The 25392-nt window shown below is 44.9% G+C and overlaps 2 protein-coding genes across 2 annotated transcripts in view; both read left to right on the top strand.

Moving 5' to 3' along the window:
* Positions 1 to 8560: 8560 nt before the first annotated feature.
* Positions 8561 to 17136, top strand: LOC105706277 (zinc finger protein 875). The gene is given in 5 exon segments (XM_064381376.1): positions 8561 to 8962; positions 15148 to 15274; positions 15737 to 15832; positions 16876 to 16895; positions 16897 to 17136. Coding segments are annotated over 5 exon segments (720 nt in total). The 5' UTR covers positions 8561 to 8725.
* Positions 17137 to 23170: 6034 nt separating this feature from the next.
* The window catches only part of ZNF875 (zinc finger protein 875), a 5715-nt gene continuing 3493 nt past the window's right edge, over positions 23171 to 25392 (top strand). Inside the window, 1 exon segment of the mRNA XM_064382125.1 lies at positions 23171 to 25147. Coding sequence (XP_064238195.1) covers positions 23381 to 25147 — 1767 coding nt within the window. The 5' untranslated portion in view covers positions 23171 to 23380.

Consider the following 25392-nt stretch of genomic DNA (forward strand, 5'->3'; position numbering starts at 1 on the left):
GCTGAGGTCGGAGAGTGGCTTGAGGCTGGGAGTTCAAGACCAGCTTAGGTAACATAGTGAGACTCCCTCCCCTCATCTCCGCAAAAAAGAAATTTAAAGACAACAAACTTAAAAGTTGATATTATAGATATTTTTATAACATCTGAAAATCTGGAAAAATCCGTGATTTGTAATAAGTTGACATCAGCCAGGCGCGGTGGCTCACGCCTGTAATCCCAGCACTTTCGGAGGCCGAGGCAGGTGGATCACGAGGTCAAGAGATCGAGACCATCCTGGTCAACATGGTGAAACCCCGTCTCTACTAAAGATACAAAAAATTAGCTGGGCATGGTGGTGCGTGCCTGTAATCCCAGCTACTCATGAGGCTGAGGCAGGAGAATTGCCTGAACCCAGGAGGTGGAGGTTGCGGTGAGCCGAGATCGTGCCATTGCACTCCAGCCTGGGTAACAAGAGTGAAACTCCGTCTCAAAAAAAAAAATTAAAAAAAAAAAAAAAGTTGACATCAGAATTAACTGGAGGTGTAAAATCTTAATAGACTTCCCTCCTGAATAAACTTTAAAAAATAAGACCTTAAAATTTTTCAAAAAACATTTTAAATGTCAAATTGTTACACTAAAAAATACAGCAAGGTAGGCATTTTTATAAGTGAAATCTATGAAATGTTTTGGGAACTCTTCCAGGACACAGACTGAGATAGCAAATTATTTATTTTTATGAATTTGTCACAATCCTGATGTTAAAACCTACTGGAAGAACCCAAAACAATTTGTCCAGAATCACTTATGAAAATACGGGGTTATCAATTAGCAAATCAAATCTAGTAACCCATCGAAAGTAAATATTTGTCACATTCTGAATTTAGGAACAAAACAATTCTGATAAATCTTTTCCAAACTTGTTACATACTTTCTGAAACTTGAAAATCAAATTGATTTAGATAACATAGTATTCCTTAATGTCTGAACTCAGGAACCAAATAGATGTGGATAGCAAGGAATTGTTGGAATACTACACAAGATAATTCACATGAAATTGCTAGAGTTTAAATACCTAAAGTACTGTTAATGAAAATATATTATCTGACCTCAACATTTTCTAGATGAACCTTTTTTTGTTTTGTTTTTTTAGCAATATTTGACAGGATGGGATATATTTTAAAAATAAACTCGGGTTATTGTCCTGTCTGCTGCAGTATCGCTGTGTTCGTTCATTTATGCCTTTACTTCCTATGTGAAGAGTCTTTGATAGCCAACATATCCAGTAATTGCTGTGCATTTTGGATGAGGGTGGATTGAGGGGTGGGGAGGAGGTTGTTAAAATAAGCACAACTTCAATTTTTATTGCAATTAGAATGTAGAAAAATAATGCTCTTCACTTCCATGATAAGAAAAATCTTGACAAGGTAAAAAATCATAACTTTCTATGGGACTGAGAGTGGCGGAGGACACGTGACGAACTGAATTCCTGAGAGAAACCCAAACTGCTAGGATTACAGGTGTGAGCCACTGTGCCCGGCTCCTTTTTTTATTTTTTTGAGATGGAGTTTCGCTCTTGTTGCCCAGGCTGGAGTGCAATGGCACGATCTTGACTCACTGCAACCTCTGCCTCCCGGGTTCAAGTGATTCTCCTGCCTCAGCCTCCCGAGAAATAAGCCATGTATAGGTGAACAGAGAGCTGCATAACTCACTCCATATCCAGATGCAGATGAATGTTGTGGCTATGGTGGGTAAAGGAGTAGGCCAACTGTGGGTGTAAAGACTTTGCAGAGATAAGAAATTATCAGGGCCTTAAATGAGACTTAGAACTTTTCTGATAGATTGTCTCTTTCTTAAGTTGCTGCAAATCAGGAAGGATTCCTGACCTTTGTTTTTAATTTTACCAATGTTTTTGAAAAGCACAGCCCCCATTATTTTGGAAATTGTCCCTTAATTGGGGTCTGGCTTATTTTTTTTCTGCATGATTTTGGTTATGGAATTAATACCACAGAAGGAACCTGGTGTTGGTCTCAGTGTATCACATCAGGAGACAGAACATCAGTTTGTTGTACTCGTGATTTTTTTTTTTTTTTAAGTGTGTCACTCTGTCACCCAGGCTGTAGTATAGTGGTGTGATCTCGGCTCACTGCAACCTCTGTCTCCCTGGTTCAAGCGATTCTCCTGCCTCAGCCTCCTGAGTAGCTAGGATTACAGGTGCGTGCCACCACACCCAGCTAATTTTTGTATTTTTAGTAGAAACAAGGTTTCACCATGTTGATCAGGCTGGTCTCGAACTCCTGACCTTGTGATCCGCCCACCTCAGCCTCCCAAAGTGCTGGGATTACAGGCGTGAGCCACTATGCCCAGCCAATACATGTTAATGTTGATCACTTAAGGTGATTCCTGCTGGGTGTCTCCCTTGCATACGTATAGGTACTAGTTTTGCAATTAACAAGTCCTTCAATATATTCTTGACAATATATAATCTTCACTGTCAGTTAACTCATTTGCTACTCAGGTGTATCAAATAATGAATTATTTGGCTTGAGGGAATTACGGAACCTGATCAAGAATATTATTTCAATAGTCCCCCACCACCACCGATTTTTTTTTTTTTTACCCAAATACAACCTGATCTTCTATAATACGTATTTTTGTAATGTAACTGTAAATCTGACCTCTCTGTGGAGTCCCAGACCACAGCACTAACAATGACAATAACCACTTTTGTTTTGGAGACAGTTTGTTCTTGTTGCCCAGGCTGGAGTGCAATGGCAAGATCTTGGCTCACTGCAGCCTCCACCTCCTGGGTTCAAGCGATTCTCCTGCCTCAGCCTCCCGAATAGCTGGGATTACAGGAGTGAGCCACGACGCCTGGCTACAACAATAACCACTTTTATCAGGTACCCAAGTTTCATGGCTAGTCAATGATGAAGTGTTTGAACCCATGACTGTTTAATTTTACTGTGAATTTACTTAGTAGACAGTAGTGCTTTCATGTAGATTTTACAAGTGCAAAGCCAAAATCTCAGATTTAGTACCTGAAGGTAAGTGGTAGATATTAGATAATCACCTCTTCTTTGATCTTTGGAGGTGACCATGATGCTCATAGAGGGGTTGAAAGGGGCAGACGGAGCTGGAGGATGTGACACTGGGATCAGGTTCTTATCAGGTTCTTACAGGACCGTGCTCCATCTGTCCTTGATGGAGCACTCCCTGCGTGGTACCTTGTATTCTCAGACCTGATGCTGTAAATGCTGTTTGAGTGCCTTGAAGGTTTTTTGTTTGTTTTTTTCCCGAGACAGAGTCTCACTCTGTCGCCCAGGCTGGAGTGCAGTGGCCCCATCTCAGCTCACCGCAACCTCCGCCTCCTGTGTTCAAGCAGTTCTCTACCTCAGCCTCCCAAGTAGCTGGGATTACAGGCAGCCACCACCATGCCCAGCTAATTTTTGTATTTTTAGTAGAGACAGGGTTTCACCATGTTGGCCAGGCTGGTCTTGAACTCCTGACCTGGTGATGCACCCACCTTGGCCTCCCAAAGTGCTGGGATTATAGGTATGAGCCACTGTGCCCGGCACCTTGAATGTTTTTATGTTTGAGGGGTTTACAGAGAAGCCCCTACAGGCTTCAGGTCCCTTCTGTTGCTTCTTTGCTCTTTAATACCTCCTGTAACTTGGTGTTAAATTAGATCATAGTGTGGTCCTTGGACCAGCAGTATCAATATCACCTGAAAAACATGCTGGAAATGCAGATTCACAGTCTGCGCCCAGAATACTAGGAGTGAGACCCAACAATCTGTATTTAACAAGCCCCCCAGGTGAGTCTGATGCACAGAGAAATTTGAGATGCTGTGTTAGATGATGTTTGAGTTCATGCTATCCGAATGACTGACACACATCGGCTCACTGGTTGGCCTTTTCACAGTCATCTGGAGCCTCCTGGAATCCGCAGTCCCTGTTGCTCCCTCTGGGAGTTTTCTAGTCTATCTTATTTGAAGCATGTTTTTCAGAGCCCCGCACCACCCAGCTTGGATATCTGGTGAGTTCTGCGTCTGCATGTCCATGTTTGTGACATTCTGGGAAGGATGGCCCAGGCTGTGATTTGCCATCTACTGCTACAGGCTATAGATGGTATTCAGAAGGGAGGGGAGATGCTGTGTGCGTGTTCTGAAGGGTTTCCCACTAAACAGAAGAGACCAACCCTCTCCATAACTATTTGATGTTTACTTTATCTCGTCACTGACTTCACAGTATAAACACAGTTTGTGTAAACATCTCTACTGGGTCACGCATACATATAAATATTTATGTGAACATAGAAAGTCTGCATGTGTGGGGGAACTCTCCACATTTTTGTCCATCATTACTTATCTATGGTGTCTACCACATTCCTTTACCTTATTTTCTGTCATTGTACTACTTCTACCTGAACACGTAGTATTTTATTAAAAATACACAAATATTATGTTTCCTCTGTGGTTTTTTTCCCCCTTACATCAGACCTTCCTCCTTAGTGGACTTCAGTGTGGGACCTGAAGGTATCATGACCTGGGAAGCCCCTCAGCTTTTCCTGGATGCTCGCTCTATCTCTCTCTCTCTCTCTCTCTCTCTCGCTCTCGCTCTCTCTGGCCAGCTCAGGCTGGAGCAGTGGGTGTTGGGTGTTAAGCCAGCCTGTCTTTTTTTGAGATGGTGTCTCACTCTGTTGCCTAGGCTGGAGTACAGCAGTGCAATCTCGGCTCACTGCAATCTCTGCCTCCCAAGATCAATCAATTCTCCTGCCTTAGCCTCCTGAATAGCTGGGATTACAGGCGCGCGCCACCATGCCTGGCTAATTTTTGTATTTTTAGTAGAGACAGGATTTCACCATGTGGGTCAGGCTGGTCTTGAATTCCTGACCTTGTGATCCGCCCACCTTGGCCTCCTAAAGTGCTGGGATTATAGGCGTGAGCCTCTGTGCCTGGCCAGCTGTCTCTTGACTGACCCCCAGTCTTGAACCCTGGAGTTCTCACATGCATGGATTTAAATACTGTGTCTTTCTGAGGGCTGATTGTGCCCATTTTCCTTCCCTCCCTCTCAAGGGGCTGTTTCCTGTGTTTATTGACTCCTCATTTAAAAAAGATTATATAAACCGGGCGTGGTGGCTCACGCCTGTAATCCCAGCACTTTGGGAGGCCAAGACAGGCAGATCATGAGGTCAAGAGATCAAGACCATCCTGGCCAAAATGGTGAAACCCTGTCACTTCTAAAAATATAAAAATTAGCTGGGTGTGGTGGCGTGCGCCTGTAGTCCCAGCTACTAGGGAGGCTGAGGCAGGAAAATTGCTTGAACCCAGGAGGCAGAGGTTGCAGTGAGCGGAGATCCCGCCACTGCACTCCAGCCTGGCACCTGGCGACAGGGCGAGACTCTGTCTCAAAAAAAAAAAAAAAAGATATATATATAGACAAATTAGATTGTACCCTATAAACTGTGTGCTTGAAAAATATTTCAAAGAATATTTTTTCTTTTTTGCTGATTTTTGTCTACTAAATTGTATATATTTATGGGGTACAAAATGATGTTATGATTTTTCCATACAGTGTGGAATGATTAAATTAATGTATCCATTACCCAAATACTTGACTTTTGTGTGTGATGAGAATGCTGTTTTAGCACTTTCACTCATGACCTGCCCATGTCTTCCATGCTAGGGACAGAAAACGCTCCACACTTGACTTTCCCTGCTGTTTTCTTATCTGCTGTCAACCCTGAATGTACCCTCCAGGGTTGTGTGTCACCTATACACAGCCTGATCCTTGTCACTCACCTCCCCAAGGACTGTCCTTAGGGAGTGACTTTATGCACAGACTTCACATGCTCTTCCTGCCTCCTCCACCCCCACGAGCCCTCCATCCCAGCCCCATCTGGTTATTTATTCCCTCTTTGATTTCCTGTGATTCTGTTGGTTTTCTAATCTGAAGGGTAACTGCTAACTCCTTAGTTTCTGCCTTGATTTCTAAGTCACGGCTACTTTCAGGCTAAAAGTTTTCCTCTAGCCATGGTTTTAGTTTCATTCTGTAAGTCTTGGTTTTCAGTTTTTCATTTGAAATTAATCTTTAATAACTTTTTTGACTCATTGGTGACAGTAATTCCCTCTCTTCCCACCACACCACCCTCTGTGCCCAAGATTCCGGAGGTTTGTTCTTTGTTTTTTTGTAATCATTTTTACTTAAAACTTTGAGGTTTTCAAATTAGAAGTTTCTTCTATAAATGTATATAGAGCTAATAACTTATTGCTTTTTTTGGCACTACTCTTAAGCTGATATCTTTGGACACTGAGGTAGCCTCGTTCCCTAGGTTTAGATCTAAAATATTTTCACTATTGCTTCTTCCAGTGTATTTCCTGGTTTGCCAGTCAGTTTCTTTAAGTCATCAGTGACACAGTGGTTTGTATGGCTTTTAATTTCAAATAATATTTTTTCAATTTTTTGCTTTTGCTGATTTTTACCTATGTTGAATTAATTTTTACCTAGACATGTTCCCTTGATGGGTATGACTAAATTTTTTTTTTATAATTTAGATGGATTTTCACATCTCAAGCCAGTTAAGAGTGGGAAATAGGACTCCTTAAAGCACAGATACGACAAGTGGTTCAGATTTCCGAGGCTGACGCAGGTGAGGGTGTATCATTGAACCTGGCACGCAGCACTCAGGTGATAGTTATTACCTTTGATTTAAATGATTGCAGCTGTAAATGCTTTCTTAGGTGTCTTGTTGATGGTTAATTTCTGTGGAATTTGATACTCCTTTTGCTGCTTATCACTTGACCCTTATCACTTGAGAGTCCCCTCGTCACTTGACCGGCTGTTATGTTTGATTTATTACAAATACCCCATCAGCCTGGGTCTCTATTTACTCCCTTTGTACACATACATCTAAACATAGGGATCTGGATTATATCAGGATCCCACATCCTCACTGCACCCCCCACCACCATATCTTTCTGAAGTTTTCTAGTCCCTCCTATTCATTTGTGCTCCTTAAAGCCCAGCCCCATGCCTGGCTTTGGTTTCCACTGAGTTCTCTTACAAGCATTCTACATTTATAGATGTTAAATCTTTGGCAAGGTCATAGGGCTCTCGGTGGATCCTCCTTCCTAAACACCCACCCAATGGCAGAGGCTGATACTTAACATGCAAACCTGTTTTTTACTTCTCCAGGCTAAAAGGGATGTTGGAAGACATTCTGGAGGGTGTGGAGTGTGAAGGTTTAAAAATAATCTTTGAGTATGTGCTTCATGGTAGGCTTGGAGGTAGCTTGTGGGTGTGGCGGTGGAGGGATGGCTACGAGGAAATTGTGGATATTAAGAAAGGAATGGAAAAGATCACTCACTCACAACAACAATTCGGAGAAAGTTCCTGAGGGACTTTCTAGCTACTTGATGCCCAGAAGCCAGGCCTCACTTCTGTAAATGCTCTCAGTCCTGGGGATACAGAATTTAAAGGGGCACAAAAATAACTCAGTAATCAAGATATACAGTATTTTAATGTAATATCTTTAAAAATAAAATCAGTGCAAAAAGAAAACACCCCTGTTGAACAATCGGTCAGAATTCTGCCTCCTCTTCACCACCACCCCACCTCCACCCCCACCCTCCGGAAGTTTCCTCCAAGCCGCACCTGTACCCAAGTCTCCAATAAAAACCTCGGAAATTTTCGGATCAAGCCTCGGTTCCTCACCACCACTATCACCAGGGAATCTTTTGCTGTTCACCCCAAGTTCAGCCTGCATCCCTTAAAATCCTAGGGACATGCGACCAGTCTCCCCGATCTCCGTTCCGTGAGTTTGCCCCAAGCCAATCCCGCTCTCCCCAAAAATAGCGTTGGGGTTCCTTATCCTAGCAACCCTCCTACTCTAGGGGATACAGGGCCGGTGTCGCCCCCACGCCGGGAGTTCCCGCAGAGCGTCTTCTCTCCCTGAGCCGCATCCATCCCGACCTGGCATCTGCTTGGGGAACGGCGCACCAGGACGGAGACTTGCGTGGTGAGCTCAAGTCACCTGCAGCTCAAGGTCAGCGCACACTGGTCACCCGCAGAGCGCCGGGACCACATTTTCCAGAATCCTTCGGCGGTCCAGCGATGCTCACGCGGTCAGCAGATCTCATTGGGCAGCAAAGAAACTTGTCAATATCACTTTCTTAGCATCTTAACAGTGGGCTCCTAAATTTGGTTGTGTGCGCTGTGCAGATGTCAGAGGCGCCCTGTGTGGGCAAAGCCGACTGCTCGTCCGTCTCTCTAGCTCTGAAACTACAATCCCCAGAGGCCTCTGCGGTCACTTCGGCTACCCTCCCTACCCTCCTTCAATGTGTAGCGTTGACGTCAGAAGCACTTCCGGTCAGTGGGCCCGGCCCTTTAGGCTGGTTGACACTCGGGGAGGCTCCCCTCTTCACGTCTTCTCCACACCTCTGCACCTCGTTTCTTGACCTTTGCCTTCAGGATCCGCAGCGTGCACCCGCGTTCCGTGAGTGCCCTATAGGCAATCAGCATGCCCCTCTGCGTGTCCCTGTTACTCACGGGGACGCAGGTTGGGAGTGGCAGAGGTGTCTCAGAACTCGGGCGCTCTCCTGTGGGCACCTCCAGGCCATTTTCCTTTCATTCTAACCCACAGGGTTACAGACAAACCCTCATTCGGTTGCTTGGGGACAAGGACTTCACTCCCTGGCCCCAGCTTGGGGCTGAGCTTAAGGGTGCTGGGTCATTCCGGGCCCCCTCTGGATGGAAATTGGCTTCCTCGGTGATTTCTGTGATATCCCTGACCCCAACTGTGGGGATCTGGCGTGGACTGTGCTTCACCTCGTGGGGAGGGAGTTTCCACCTAGGCCACTCTCTTGTTTATCTTCACATCCCCAGATCTGTCTTCTGAGACTTTGCCCTTCACATCCCCAGATCTGTCTTCCGAGCACTCAGGAGACCAGAAAAATGGCCACAGAGCTCCTGAGAGCCAAAAAAGAGGTGAGAATTACCTGTAATTCCATCTTGGCTGTCAACAGAATGGATCCCATAACCTTTACTTGCCCTGGAGGCAAAAAATTGGTATTGGGCAAAATTCATTCATAGTCTTGGAAGAGGGGCTCATTCTAACAGGAGTTCTCCCTCAGCATTCCTTTCTGCTCCATCCATACCGCAGTCACTCATGAAGTAGTTAATTGTGAACAACACATATGGAGCAGTTAAAGTACAGCGATATACATGCTTAATTGTTCGGTTATGTGGCTGAAGGGCAGGGACAGCAGAGATGCCTCTAATTTCAAATGGTTGGGGAGGACTCCCAGAAGTAGGACTGTCTCAGCTGCTCCTGACCGGTTTGGTATATTGGAAATTAGGGGGAAGACTTTCCAGTGGGAGGCGCAAGGAAGCATAGTTAATTTCAAAGGCTGGACTCTTGCTACAGTGTGGAAGGATTATGGTGGCTAATGGACTTGCTTAAGGTTTAAGGTTTTTAAATATGCGTAGGTGGCTGGGCATAGTGGCTCAGGCCTGTAATCCCAACACTTTGGGAGGCCGAGGCAGGCAGATCACAGGGTCAGGAGATCGAAACCATTCTGGCTAAAACCGTGAAACCCCATCTCTACTAAAAATACAAAAATTTAGCTAGGTGTGGTGGCACGTGCCTGTAGTCCCAGCTACTGGGGAGGCTGAGGCAGGAGAATCTCTCGAACCTGGGAGGCGAAGGTTGCAGTGAGCTGAGATCGTGCCACTGCACTCCAGCCTGGGTGACAGAGCAAGACTGTCTCAAAAATAAATAAATAAATAAATATGCATAGATGAAGATACAGACTGGCTATTCACATAGAACAAGGAGGAGTTTGACATAGTCTGACCTGAATTCTACATTTGAGAGTATTTTCAGCTTTTGGCAATTGGGACATTTCACCCAAAATTTCAGATTCCCTGCTTCTCTGAAAATAAATCTGCCCTGAGTAGCTGGGATTACGGGTGCATGCCACCATGCCTGGCTAATTTTTGGTATTTTTAGTAGAGACGAGTTTTCACCATGTTGGCCAAGCTAGTCTTGAACTCCTGACCTCGTGATTCACCTGCCTTGGCCTCCCAAAGCGCTGGGATTACAGGTGTGGCTTTTTTTTTTTTTTTTTTTTGAGACAGAATCTCACTCTGTCACCCAGGCTGGGATGCAATGGTGCAATCAATCTTGGCTTACTGCAACCTCCGCCTCCCAGGTTTGAGCAGTTCTCCTGCTTCAGCCTCCTGAGTAGCTGGGATTACAGGTGCCCATCACCACACCTGACTGATTTTTGTATTTTTAGTAGAGGTGGGGTTTCTCCTGACCTCAGGTGATCCACCTGCCTCAGCCTGTCTTGGCCTTGGCCTCCCAAAGTGCTGGTATTACAGGTGTGAGCCACCACCGCACCTGGCCTTACTGTGCAATTTTTTATTTGCTTTTATTTTAATTATTACACTGTGCAGGTTTTGATAACCAGGGTAGACTTGTCAACTCAGATCTCTTTCTTCTCATGTGAAAGTTCTCAGTAGCGTCCTGATTTGTTTCCAAATGTTGACATGGTCCTTTGCCACCCACCACATGTTTCTGTAATCCTCAGTTTCCCCAACATTACAGTAACATCACTTTTCAGAAACCTTTAGTGGCTCGTTTCAGTATCTGAGATATTTAGGACAGTCCTCATTTTAAATGTTATATCCTGTTGTCTGATGTCATGTCCTGATTATTCAGTCTGCAGGTGTGTTTATTGTTACCACAGGGGAGTCATCTTATGTATACTTTTAACTCAGATACATCCATTTTTTATCCACTCAGTGAAAAAGGGGGAGAAAAATGAAAACAGGTCAGGTTAATCGGTTCCCTTTCCCATTTAATGAATTCATGCCCAGGAGTGAGTGAGAAACGGGAGGACCGACTCTGCCGTTCTCCAATACTGGCTTAGGAGTTTCTGATATCATGGTCATGCCAGCAAGCCAGTGGTCATGATAGTCATCAAGTATTTTTCATATGACATGATTCCTCTATCAGCATATCAGCCTTTGCTGCATAAGAAACAACCCTAAATATTGATAGCTTAAAGTCACTTATTAGCACAGAATTTGGTAGGCTTGTAGTTTGGGCAGGCCCAGGTAGGCTTTGCAGGTTTCACCTGGTCTTGCCGCCTGGCATTCTGCTGGGACCACACATTTTGCTGCAGTTGGCTGGCATTTTGACCAGGGCTGGAGGACTGTCCATGTGTGACAGGAAGCTGGTTGGCTGGGGTGCCTAGTTTCTTCTTGGTTGTCTTCCATGTGGGCTTGGGCTTGGTCACATGGTCTTGGGTTTCTCTACACAGGAAGAGAGGACGGCCCCAGGTAAGAAGTACTTTTATGGATTTGGCTTTCGTCATGATCACTAATGTCCTTTTGGCCAAAGAAAGTCACATGGCCAAATCCAGTCACCATAGAAGGGGATAACATAAGGGAGTGGATACAGGGAAACATGATTTATTGATCCCAATGATTCATACCCTTACCATGTGCAAGATAAACTCACCCCCCTTCCAAGATCCCCAGAAGTTTTGTCTTCAGCTCAAAAGTCCAGCATCTTATGTGTAACAGCCTGGATGTGGCTAAAGCTTCTTCAGTGGATCCCTTTTGAGTCAGATACCTGTATACCAAAAAGACAAGTCAGTCTTTTCCTTCCACCCCCAAACACTCCCAACCTAATATACAGAGAGAGGCACTGCAGTAGACACTTCCATTCAGAAAGGACAGGAATTTGGCGTGGAGGAGGCCTCTTCATTTTGAACTGTTTTAGATCCTTTTGGACTTCCTTGAAAGCTCTGTGGGCTTCCCATGTACCAGATTTGGGACTGCTCTATTAGACAGAGGCGGAATCACAGTCAGATAGCCCTCTCATCTTTGGCAGGGTGTTGATGCTGTGGAACAGTGCTCATAAGAATTTCAGAAACCAGCTGGGCGCGGTGGCTCACGTCTGTAATCCCAGCACTTTGGGAGGCTGAGGCAGGCTGATCACCTGAGGTCAAGAGTTTGAGACCAGCCTGACCAACATAGAAAAACCCTGTTTTTACTAAAAAGACAAAATTAGCCGGGTGTGGTGGCGCATGCCTGTAATCCCAGCTACTCAGGAGGCTGAGGCAGGAAAACTGCTTGAACCCGGGAGGCAGAGGTTGCTGTAAGCCGAGATCACGCCATGACACTCTCCAGCCTGGGCAACAAGAGCAAAACTCCATTAAAAAAAAAAAAAAAAAAAAGATTGCTGGGCTCCCCGCAACCGAATTTCTGATTCAGTAGCCCTAGGATGGGGACTGAGAATTTTTATTTCTAACAAGTTCCCAGGGAGAGCTGGTGCTGCAGGTTTAAGGGACCACATATTGAGCCAGTGCACTAAGCCCTGCTGCCTCTTTTGGGTAATCTGGGCCCATGTTTCTGAGCATCACAAAGTGCTGACCTCCTGTGACTCCATCTTACAAATGAAGTCTTTTGCTAGAATCCCGCAGCAGGCTTCTTGTGGCTTGTTGGTTATCATTCATTTCTCAGCTGGCAAGCAGGTGAATTACTGTTATACCAGTTACTCCCCCAAGCTGCTAGCTGTGTTGCTACTCAGTGGGATAGAGTTGGAGTAGATCATGAGGGTCAGCCCCACAGTGTTTACAATGCCCCCTCCATTGCGGGGTTCTCAGACAAACCATGAATTGTTCCAGGGCTGGAGGAATAACTAGTGGTGTAAAATGTGTTAAAGTAACATTAATTGCCCTCTAATGTAGCTCCTTCATTTGAGATTTTCAAGGGGGGTGTGTGTGTATGTTCCTAGAAGGGGTTGTAAAAGCAGATCACAACAGGGACTAGGCAAGTGCCTGAATAATCTTTGTCTCTCCAGTGTTTACTTATGAACAGTTTCAGACGTATGGAAAAAACAGGAAGACTTGTACATTGAACACTGACATACCCACCACCTAGATTCAACAGTGACTACCTGTTTCTCATGATCTTTCCTGATCCTCAATCCTACAGTGACCTCTCCCTCTTGAAATTTCTCTGACCCAGTGATTCACAACCATCACTGTACTTTTAGGAGCCTTTAAAATACAAAAGCCCCATCCCCAGTTTATTGATTTGTGGTGGGACTCGAGAATCCATCATTTAAACACCACCCAGGTAGCTCTGAAGTGTAGCCAGAGAGAGACAAGGGGTCAGAACCAAAGCTCACAGTCATCTGTGCTCTTCCCTTGGGACTAAGTACATTGGGACTGGCTGGTTTGGAGACCGCTATCAATATAACTGGATGTGAACAGAGTCTTAAGGCCATTTCGTAGTCCAGCCAGGGCAGAATAGTAGAGCTGGTAGGGGACAGGAAATGTAGGGGAGGTCCCCTGGGAAGGGTACAGTGTGGAATTAGTTTTAGAGACACAATATCATACTCAAGGAGTGATGGCGGCATTCTGAGAAGGGGATGCAAAACATCAAATCAAAGAGACGAGACATGTACCTAAATGAATGAAGCTGGTGAGGCAGTCTCCAATAATGTGCCTTGGCTGACAGACCACCGACCAGCCTGAGTCACCGTCAGCCAACTGTGGTCCAACAGCAGTGCAAAGCCCAGGGTGGTCCGATGTATGGATATTTCACAGAACCCAAGACTGAGATTTTCATATGAAATCTTCCGATATTTAATTGATATAAACACAAGCTTTAAAGCACTATATGGGTCAAACTAAACCGCTTTATGGACTGCAGATTGTACCCAAAGAGAGTAAGTGTTGGGCTGGGAAGAATCCCGGTGCTAAACTTCCAGACTCATTTGGAAATCTCACCAAACTTCCATGCCAAGGACAGTTATATATTCCCGCCCTCCAAAGTACTGCTCTCTAGGTAGCAGAGGTTCATTTGAAACTTTGTTGCTTGTCTAATAATAATAAATCATTTTCAGTTTTTAAAAATATTTGACTGCTAAGTGTTTGCAGATTCTGTTGTATACGCCAGGGCAATCACAGTGGACTAGCCATGCACGTGGAACTGATAGCCTAGCGGGAAGCGAAAAAAGAGAAATGAGAATCATGTTTTATCTTAGGGTTAAGGGAGCGCAGTGAATTAGGAGAGGGGAATGAAACCCACGTGAGGGCATGGAATTTTACATAGAACAGCCAGGCAGTGCAGCAGGCAGTTGTCTGAGTCCTTCACAGTGATCCTAATCCTCACCATAACCTTGTGAGACGAGCACTGTTATTTTTAGTTCACAGGAGAAACTGATGTGCTGAGTGACTCATTTAGTGCCTGAGGTCACACTAGTTGGGGACAGAGATGGGTTCCAAATCCAGATAGTGCAGTTTGAGTCCACACTCTTCATCAGCACCCACTTCCCCTCCGTAGGCCTGAGCAGGCCCGTGGCAGCGTTTGGTAGAGGAGGGAGTGAGTCCTGCTATGGGAACTGTATATGTTGGTGAGTTATTTGCCCCTAACCCCCAGAGGCGTCACTGCTTCTGGTAGAACAAATACTGAGACTAAGCAGTCTCAGAACATTTTCAAACTCAGCAGGATGATTCTTTACTATTTGGTGGTGCTTGTGTGATGTCTTCTTTTTCTCCCTGCCTAGTGTTAAAACTCCCTCTGTGTAAGGGCTTTGGTTTTGTTTTTATCCTCCATGGCAGCTAGCCTGGGATATCGACAGTAATAGGTGCTTAAGTGATGCTGGCTGGGCAGAGATAGGAGAATAATGGTCTTTGACCCCTTGGTGCCAAGGTCACAATCCAAAGTAGGGTCTAGAAATCTTTCCTGCTTCCCTGAGGGAAGCCTTTTAACCTCTCATTCTTTTTTTTTTTTTTTTTTGAGTCAGAGTTTTGCTCTTGTTGCCCAGGCTAGAGTGCAGTGGCGCGATCCCAGCTCACTGCAACCTCCGCTTCCTGGATTCAAGAGATTCTCCGGCCTTAGCCTCCCAAGTAGCTGGGATTACAGGCGCCTGCCACCATGCTAGGCTCATCTTGTATTTTTAGTAGAGATGGGGTTTCTCCATGTTGGGCAGGCTGATCTCGAACTCCTCACCTCAGGTGGTCCACCCGCCTTGGCCTCCCAAAGTGCTGCGATTACAGGCATAAGCCACTGTGCCTGGCCTTGACTTCTCATTCTAAACTGTGGGAAAGACAGGTCCTGGATGAACAGAGGTGTGTTTTGTGTTAAAGGCATTCGTGGCATTCAGGGATGTGGCTGTGGACTTCACCCAGGAGGAGTGGAGGTTGTTGAGCCCTGCTCAGAGGACCCTGCACAGGGAGGTGATGCTGGAAACCTATAACCACCTGGTCTCACTGGGTAAGAATGGCCTCCCTTGGCACTTAAAGTCTGTCCTATAGAGTATTTCCCACTCTGAGGAAGGGCTACCTGTGGAGCACCTCTGCCTTAGAATTGGGCTTAAAAACAATTTACCTTTTTCCTCTGGGTAAATCTGGATTTAGTAGAATTGAAAGCAGATAGATTGATTTATTCATGTTATGGATAACACTGCATTTCCAGGCCCCTTTCCCAAGGCTTTAGGGCTCTCTCTTTACTTTATTTTGCTCCAAACCCAGCAGAGTTTCATCCACCAAATGTTAATAATATGCTGTGTTTCTCATTGGAGTCACTGTTCCTTAGTTAACGCTTCTATTTCAGAGAGAGAACTGTTCATCAGTGTTTTGTATCCTCTGCGTTTCCTCACCCATTTCAGCTCTGAGTTCTAGAATGGCCTCTTGAGCCCATAACCAACAATCTCCTCATTCTCTTCTCTATGAGCAGAAATTCCATCTTCCAAACCAAAACTCATTGCTCAGCTGGAGCGAGGGGAAGAGCCCTGGAGAGAGGAAAGAAAATGTTCTCTGGACCTCCGTCCTGGTGAGTGTCAGTGTGGGGTTGATGGGATAGTCTACAGCTTGGCAGATAGGGAAGGAGGAGACATCTCTCAGATACTGGGAAGAAGCTCCTCTCCAGGCCTCCTAAGCCAAGGGGAAGGTTGCCTGACATGGCCTTCCTTCTGGAACACAATCTTCAACTGAGGGAGGGACTTCCCTGGTTTCCTTGTCTCTTCCCTACACCAGGAAGCCTCCCTTCCTCACTTGGCTTCTCCATAATGCTTAGTCTTTCCTCATTCATAGTCTTCTTTCTCACATGATCTTAAAAACTATATCTCCCATTGCTGGGGGCAGTGGCTAATGCCTGTAATGCCAGCACTTTGGGAGGCTGAGGAGGGCGGATCACGAGATCAGGAGTTTGAGACCATCCTGACCAACATGGTGAAACCCCGTCTCTACTAAAACTACAAAAATTAGCCGGGTGTGGTGGTGCGTGCCTGTAATCCCAGCTACTCAGGAGGCTGAGGCAGGAGAATCACTTGAACCCAGGAGGCAGAGGTTGCAGTGAGACGAGATTGCACCACTGCACTCCAGCGTGGGCGACAAAGTGAGACTCTGTCTCAAAAAAAACCCAACCAAACAAACAAACCTGCATCTACCTTATGCATATTAAGTCTACGACCCTTCTAGATACTTTCTAGTATCTAGAAATTATTTGTATGCTAAGATTATCACCATATCTCCACTTCCCATAATTTATTACACAATACTTAAGCTATGACTAATAATAAAATACATACTCATGTGCCAGTGCCCCAGCTTAAGAAATAAAAAATTACCTAAACAGCCAAAGCCCCCATTTCCCCTTCCCTGATGGTATCCTATACCCATCCCTCCAAGGGAATTGTTTTTCAGTATTAGGGATTTATAATTCTCATGCCTGGCTTTATTCTTTCCTTCATATATATGAATTGCTAAATCATCTGTATCGTTGTTGGAATATTTTAAAATTCTATATCAATGCCTTCATATTATGTGCATTCTTCTGTACTTTGCTTTTTTTTTTTTTTTTTTTTTTTAATTGAGATGGAGTCTCGCTTTGTTGCCCAGACTGGAGTGCAGTGTCTCGATCTCGGCTCACCACCACCTCTGCCTCCCGGGTTCAAGCGATTCTCCTGCCTCAGCCTCCTGACTAGTTGGGACTACAGGCACGTGCTACCATGCTTGGCTAATTTTTATATTTTTAGTAGAGACGGGGTTTCATTATGTTGGCCAGGCTGGCCTCGAACTCCTGGCCTCATAATCCACCTGCCTCAGCCTCCCAAAGTGCTGGGATTACAGGCATGAGCCACTATGACCGGCTATACTTTGCTTTCTTCACTGATGCTAATTTTGTACTATGTTGGTATATGTAGCTCTGCTTCATTCATTTTATGGCTGTATAATATTGTATTATATGCATAATTATAATACAATTCATTTATCCATTCCATTTTTGTTGGACAGTTACATTTTTACCAGTGTATTCTTTTGACCAATTAAAGAATGCTGCTGTGGGCCGGGCGTGGTGGCTCACACCTGTAATCCCAGCACTTTGGGACGCTGAGGTGGGCGGATCACGAGGTCAAGAGATCAAGACCATCCTGGCCAACATGGTAAAACCCTGTCTCTACTAAAAATACAAAAATTAGCTGGGCGTGGTGGCACACGCCTGTGGTCCCAGCTACTCGGGAGGCTGAGGTGGAAGGATCGCTTGAACCCAGGAGGTAGAGGTTTCAGTGAGCCGAGATTGCGCCACTGCACTCCAGCCTGGCGACAGAGCAAGACTCTGTTTCAAAAAAAGAAAAAAACAGAATGCTGCTGTGAATGTTCTGATAGATGTGTCCTTAGGCACATAAACTCTTGTTTATCTAGGGTGTGTACCTAGGAGTGGAACAGCTGAGTGAAAGAATGTGCACCTGTTCAGTCTGATAAGGTAATGCCAAACTATTCTCCAAAGTTGTTGCATTAGTGTTCTAGGGCTGCTGCAGCAAAGTACCATACACTGAGTGGCTTAAGCAACAGATGTTTGTTTGTTTATTTATTTTGAGACAGAGTTTCACTCTTGTTGCCCAGGCTGGAGTGCGACGGCGCAACATTGGCTCACTGCAACCTCTGCCTCCTGGGTTCAAGCGATTCTCCTGCCTCAGCCTCCTGATTAGTTGGGATTACAGGCACCCACCACCACAACTGGCTAATTTTTGTATTTTTGGTAGAGACAGGGTTTCATCATGTTGGTCAGGCTAGTCTCAAACTCCTGACCTCAGGTGATCTACCCACCTCAGCCTCCCAAAGTGCTGGGATTACAGGCATGAGCTACCACACCCAGCCAAAGTTTATTTTCTCACAGTTCTGGAGGCTAGACGTAGAGATCAAGGTGTTGGTAGGGCAGGTTCCCTTTGAGGGCTGTGAGGAAGAATCTGTTCCATGTCTGTCCTCTAGCTTCTTGTGGTTTGCTGGCAATCCTGGTGTGGAGGAGCAGTACCCCGACCTCTGCCTTCATCTTTATGTAGCATTCTCCCTGTGTGTGTGTCTCTGTCCACATTTTCCTTGTTTGTGAGGACATTATTCATACTGGGTTAGGGCCCACTCTAATGACCTCATCTTAACTAATTACATCTGCAACTACCTTGTTTCCAAATAAGGTCACCTTTTGAGATATTAGGGGTTTGGACCCCAATATTTCATTTTTGAGGAAACAGAATTCAGCCTATAGCAATTGCTTATACTCACATAGCATTTTATCATATGAGGATTCTAGTTGCCCTGCATCCTTGCTAATACTTCGTGTGGTCAGACTTTAGGTTTTGATCATTTTTTGGGTATGAAATGGCCTCTCATAGTAGTTGTAATTTGCTTAGTATTGAGTTTGAGCATCTTTTTATATGTTCATTCATTGACTGGCCTTGGTGTTTGCTCTTTTATGAAGACTTTTCAATTCTTTAGTTTTTTTCTTCTTGCTGATTTAAATTTTTTAAAATAAATCATTGAGATGAACTCTATTATCAGATGTTCCAATCTGTGGCTTACCTACTTGCTTTTATCTTTTTTGTTTTGTTTTTTGAGACAGAGTTTTGCTGTGTTGCCTGGGCTGGAGTGCAGTGGCCCGATCTCAGCTCACTGCAGCCTTCTACTGCTGGGTTCAAGCAATCCTCTTGTCTCAGCCTCTCGGGTAGTTGGGATTACAGATGCCTGCCACCACGCCTGGCTAATTTTTGTATTTTTAGTAGAGATGGAGTTTCACTGTTTTGACCAGACTGGTCTTGAACTCCTGACCTTGTGATTCGCCCGCCTCAGCCTCCCAAAGTGCTGGGATTATAGGCGTGGACCACTGAGCCTGCCCTCTTCATTTTATTGAGATGGAGTCTTGTTCTGTCACCCAGCCAGGAGTGCCGTGGCATGATCTCGGCTCACTGCAACTTCCGCCTCCCGGGTTCAAGTGATTCTTCTGTTTCAGCCTCCTGCGTAGCTGGGACTGTAGGCGTGTGCCCACATGCCCGGCTAATTTTTGTATTTTTAGTAGAGACAGGGTTTTACCATGATAATGTTGAGTCTACAGATAAATTTGGGGGAGAATCACCATCTTAATAATATTGAGTCTTCCAATCTATGATTGTTTGTCTATTTATTTGGAACTTTAACTTCATTCAACAGTGTTTGTTAATTTTCTTTAAAAAAAATCTTTCTTCTGGCCAGGCGTGGTGGCTTAGGCCTGTAATCCCAGCACTTTGGGAGGCTGAGGCAAGTGGATCACCTGAGGTCGGGAGTTTGCGACCAGCCTGACCAACATAGAGAAACCCCATCTCTACTAAAAAGACAAAATTAGTTAGGTGTGGTGGCACATGCCTGTAATCTCAGCTACTCGGGAGGCTGAGGCAGGAGAATCGCTTGAACCCAGGAGGCAGAGGTTGCAATGAGACGAGATTGCACCATTGCACTCCAGCCTGGCCAACAAGAGCACAACTCCATCTCAAAAAAAAAAAAATCTTTCTTCTTTTCCTCCTTTCCTTTCCTTTTTCTCTTTTGCTTCTCTTTTTTCATCCCACTGTGTTGCCCAAGCTGGCCTCAAACTTCTGGCCTCAAGCAATCCTCCCACCTCAGCCTCCCTAAGTGTGGGGATTCCAGAAGAGCCACTGTGCCCAGCCTTAATTTTCAGGTTACCAACTTTGTGCTACTTTGTCACATTTATTCCTTAGCATTTTATTATTTTTATGCTATTGTGAATAGTTTCATTTTTAGAATAGTCATTGCTAATATATAGAAATACAATTTTTTTATGTATTTATCTTAGGGCCTAAGTACAGTGATGACTTCTAGTTGCTTTCTTGAAATTTTATACATACAAATTACATAATCTGTGAACAAAAGAGATTTTTTTACTTCTTCTTTTCCAATTCAGATGACTCTCATTTGTTTCCTCCTCATTTCGTTTGTCCCCTTCTTCTTTAGCATCTTGGCTAGAACATTAATCATATTATTTTCCCCACTTTACATGCCGAGTCATCTTTCTCCTGCTGCGTTCACAACTTGTCTTTCATTCTCCCTGTTTGACTACGATGTATCTAGCTGGGGATTTATTTATGTTTGTCTTACTTGGGATTTGTTGAGATTCTTGGATCAATGTTTTTCATTAAGTTTGGGAAGTTTTTAGCCTTTTTTTGAGGTATTTTTTTCTGCTCTTTACTCTGTCTTTTCTTCCTGAGTTCCCATTAGACATAGGTCGGTTGCCTGATGGCTTCCCACAGGTTTCTGGTGCTCTTTATTTCTCTTTAGTATTTTTTTCACTCTGTTCTTCAGTTCAGTTAATTTCTATGCTGTGTCTTCAAGTTCGCTCATTCTGTTGCACACTCAAATATGCTCTAGTAGTTTTTAAGTTTTGGTTGTTTTACTTTTTAAAATTACAGAATTTCTTTTAGTTTTTCTTTAACAGTTTCTTTCTTTGCTGATATTCTCTATTTGTTGAATCACTGTTATTATACTTTAATTTTTTTACACACTGTGTATGTTGCATTACTGTTCTTGCATTAGTATAAAGAAAGCTTTGGCCAGGCATGGTGGCTCATGCCTGTAATTCTAGCACATTGGGAGGCTGAAGCAGGCGGATCATGAGGTGAGATCAAGACCATTCTGGCCAACATGGTGAAACCCCGTCTCTACTAAAAATACAAAAATTAGCTGGGCATGGTGGCAGGCGCCTGTAGTCCCAGCTACTTTGGAGGCTGAGGCAGGAGAATTGCTTGAACTTGGGAGGCAGAGGTTGCAGTGAGCCGAGATCGCGCCACTGTACTCCAGCCTGGTGACAGAGTGAGAATCCATCTCAAAAAAAAAAAACAAAAAAAAACAAAAAAAAACTGAGACTGGGTAATTTATAAAACCAGAGGTTTAACTGGCTCACAGTTCTGCAGGCTGTACAGGAAGCATGATGCTGGCATCTGCTCAGCTTCTGGGGAGGCCTCAGGAAACTTACAGTCATGGCATGAGGTGAAGTGGGAACAGGTACTTCACATGGCTGCAGCAGGAGCAAGAGAGTGGCGGGAGTACATTTTTAAACAACCAGATCCCGTGAGAACTCACTCACCATCACAAGAACAGCACCAAGGGGATAGTGCTAAACCATTCAGGAGTAACTGCCCCCATTATCCAGTCACCTCTCACCAGATTCCACCTCCAACACTGGGGATTACAGTTCGACATTTGGTGGGGAGCATGGAGCCACGCCGTATTACACCATTTCCTTCCGCCCTTTGAACATATTTACAATAGCAGCTTTGGGGTCTTTTTTTTTTTCCTTAAGTCTGGACCTACTCAGTGACAGTTTCTATTGACTGCATTTTTTCCTGAGTATGGGTTACTCTTTTCTGTTTCTTAGAAACCTGGATATTTTAGATGTTCTATTGCACTCCCTCTAACACCTGAATGTATTTCCTGCCTGAAGATTGTCATTGCTGCTTTTCGTTTGTTCAGTCACTTTTCTAGACTAAGTTTGTGGAATATGTCTCCTCTGTGAAAACGATGTTTCTGCATGATTTTTACATTTCATTCTTCTGTTTATTTTCAATCTTGGCTTCTTAGATATCAACTTTGCAGAGCTTAGTAGCCTGCAAGAATTGGCACTTTAAGCTGTCTTTTGCACTTAAAGGTCTGAGTTAGGAAGCCTTCCCACCTATATGAATGGTGTGTGAGTTGGGAAGTACATTCAAAGTTCAGGTTGTTTTTAAGGATTTCAAGTCTTTTTACTTACCACTGAGCCCTCTTATTTTTCCTCTGCCCTGGTTGTAGCCTCTTCATTGGGCAGAGATGTGTGGATAGCTTGCTCCCACCTGCTTGCTGTCTTTCCTGCTTTTGTCAGGGCCTTCCAGTCAGCCAGAGTTATGTGGGGGGCTTGTCAAGCCCCTCTCTGGCTGTCTAATTTTAAGAGTCTTCTTGCCAAATTTCTGGATCATCTGCCAGTCTTCTTGGTGCCAACCAAGATTGCAGCCTTAGACAGCAATTGCTGGCCATTCCTGTTCACTCATTACCTAGATCATGACTTTTAATGATAGCTCTACTGGGCATTGGTTTCTCACCATCCACTCTAAATCAAGTGAGTCCCCTCTAGTAGCAGCAACCCTGATCGTTTTATAACCTGCTCTACTGTAAACATTGCATTAACCAAGCTAGTGAGCGGGGGAAGAGGGTAAGAGCAACTCCAGCAATAATGTCACAGAATCTTACTGTTCTTACCTGAGGCCAGTGTTTTTCATGAATAAATATTTCTCAATTTATTTTTATCCTTTTGGTTGATTTCTAGAACTCGTGAATACTTTTTGTCAGATAATGTGAAAATGAAAATAAGAGTTTTGTATGAGTTTTCTACATTGCAATAGGATAGGTGTCAATATGCCTTTCTATAAAGGGTCACTTAGTATATATTTTAAGTTTTTGAGAACACATGTAATCTTTGTCACTTCTTTCTTTTCCTCATCCTTTTCCTTCTCCTCCTCCTCCTACTTCTTTCTCCCACCCCCCCACATCTCCTCTTCTCTCTCTCTTTTGAGTTCAACCCCTTTTTAAAAAGGTAAAAACCATTTTTAGCTGGCAGGCCATACAGAAACAGGTTTCAGGCTAGATTCGGCCTGTCAGGTGAGTTTGCCAACTCTTGCAATAGAAAACATAATGCATTGGGCTGGGCACAGTGACTCCTGCCTATAATTCCAGCACTTTGGGAGGCTGAGGCAGGTGGATCATCTGAGATCAGGAGTTTGAGACCAGCCTGGCCAACATGATGAAACCCCTTCTCTATTAAAAATACAAAAATTAGCTGGGCGTGGTGGTGGGCATCTGTAATCCCAGCTACTCGGGAGGCTGAGGCAGGAGAACCGCTTGAACCTGGGAGGTGGAGGTTGCAGTGAGCCGAGATCACGCCACTGCACTCCAGCCTGGACGACAGCAAGACTCTGTTTCAAAAACAACAACAACAATATCAAAAGAAAATGTAATGCATGAAGTGAAAGGAAAAATAAATGTTGAGAAGGATGTCTAACTGGGAGACAGCTTGTGATGTAAACATGGTATGAACGACCAATGGACGAGGCAAAATTGCCTACAAAGCCCTACCTATGACCCCTCTGAAAATGTTCTTTCTTCAGCAGGATCAAAGCCGGAAATTCTACTTTGTCCCTCCTGCCCTCTGATATTCTCCAGTCAGCAAGCTCTCAGCCAACATGTGTGGCTGAGTCATCTCTCTCAGCTGTTTTCAAGTTTATGTGCAGGAAATCCTCTCCAGCAGGGAAAACACTTTCTGGAAGATCAGAAACAACAGCAAGATCCGTTCTGCTTGAGTGGCAAAGCAGAATGGATTCAAGAGAGAGAAGACTCCAAAGTCCAGTTTGGGAGAGTAAGCAAAAGTGGCACTTCAAAGGCACTCTCCAGCCCACCTGAAGGACAGCCAGCATGGTCCAAGGAGGACGACACAGTGGTGGATATAGGGCCCAGCCCTGAACAGAAGGCTGACCCTGAGGAAACAGACAAAGGATTGCATGGCTTAGAAGTCTCAGGATTTGGAGAAATCAAATATGAAGAGTTTGGGCCAGGCTTTATCAAGGAGTCAAACCTACTTAGCCTCCGGAAGACACAAACAGGGGAGACAGCTTACATGTACACTGAGTGGGGACAGAGCTTTGGCGGTATGTCAGTCCTCATCGGAAACCCAAGGACACACTCTGGGGGAAAGCCTCATGTGTGTGGGGAATGTGGGCGAGGCTTTACCTGGAAGTCAAACCTGATCACACATCAGAGGACACACTCAGGGGAGAAACCTTATGTGTGCAAGGACTGTGGACGAGGCTTTTCTTGGAAGTCGAACCTCTTCACACATCAGCGGACACACTCAGGGCTCAAGCCTTATGTGTGCAAGGAATGTGGCCAGAGCTTTAGCCTGAAGTCTAACCTCATCACCCACCAGAGGGCGCACACTGGGGAGAAGCCTTATGTTTGCAGGGAATGTGGGCGCGGCTTTCGCCAGCATTCACACCTCATCAGACACAGGAGGATGCATTCAGGAGAGAAGCCTTACATTTGCAGGGAGTGTGAGCAAGGCTTTAGCCAGAAGTCACACCTCATCAGACACTTAAGGACACACACAGGAGAGAAGCCTTATGTATGCACAGAATGTGGGCGTCAATTTAGCTGGAAATCAAACCTTAAAACACACCAGAGGACCCACTCAGGGGTTAAACCTTATGTCTGTCTGGAGTGTGGGCAATGCTTTAGCCTGAAGTCAAACCTTAACAAACACCAGAGGTCACACACAGGGGAGAGGCCATTTGTATGTATGGAGTGTGGGCGAGGCTTTACCCGGAAGTCAACCCTCATCACACACCAGAGGACACACTCAGGGGAGAAGCCATTTGTATGCAGGGAGTGTGGACGAGGCTTTAATGATAAATCCACCCTCATCTCACACCAGAGGACACATTCAGGGGAAAAGCCTTTTATGTGCAGGGAGTGTGGTAGAAGGTTTCGGCAGAAGCCTAACCTATTTAGGCACAAGAGGGCACACTCAGGTGCCTTTGTGTGCAGGGAGTGTGGGCAAGCCTTTTGTGATAAGTTAACTCTCATTAAACACCATAGGGAACACTCAGTGGGGAAGCCTCATGTGTGCAGGGAGTGTGGGCAAGGCTTTAGCCGGCAGTCGCACCTCATTAGACACCAGAGGACACATTCAGGAGAGAAGCCTTATGTTTGCAGAAAGTGTGGGCGGGGCTTTAGTTGGAAGTCAAACCTAATTAGACATCAGAGGACACACTCAGGATAGAAACTTTATGTGTACAGGAATATGGTAAAGCCTTTAGCCAGAAGTCACACTTCATCAGAGACCAGAGGACACACAGCACTGTGGCTTTGTCAGTCATTGCTGGGATTGCACGCGTGCACCACCACGCCTGGCTAATTTTTGTATTTTTAGTAGAGACAGGGTTTCACCATATTGGCCAGGCTGATTTTGAACTCCTGACCTCTTGATCCACTCACCTTAAGCTCCCAAAGTGTTGGGATTACAGGCATGCACCACCATGCCCAGCCAGA

This window comes from Aotus nancymaae, unplaced genomic scaffold, assembly GCF_030222135.1.
Source record: "Aotus nancymaae isolate 86718 unplaced genomic scaffold, 86718_ANA_hifiasm-v0.15.2.pri h1tg000028l, whole genome shotgun sequence".
NCBI lineage: Eukaryota > Metazoa > Chordata > Mammalia > Primates > Aotidae > Aotus > Aotus nancymaae.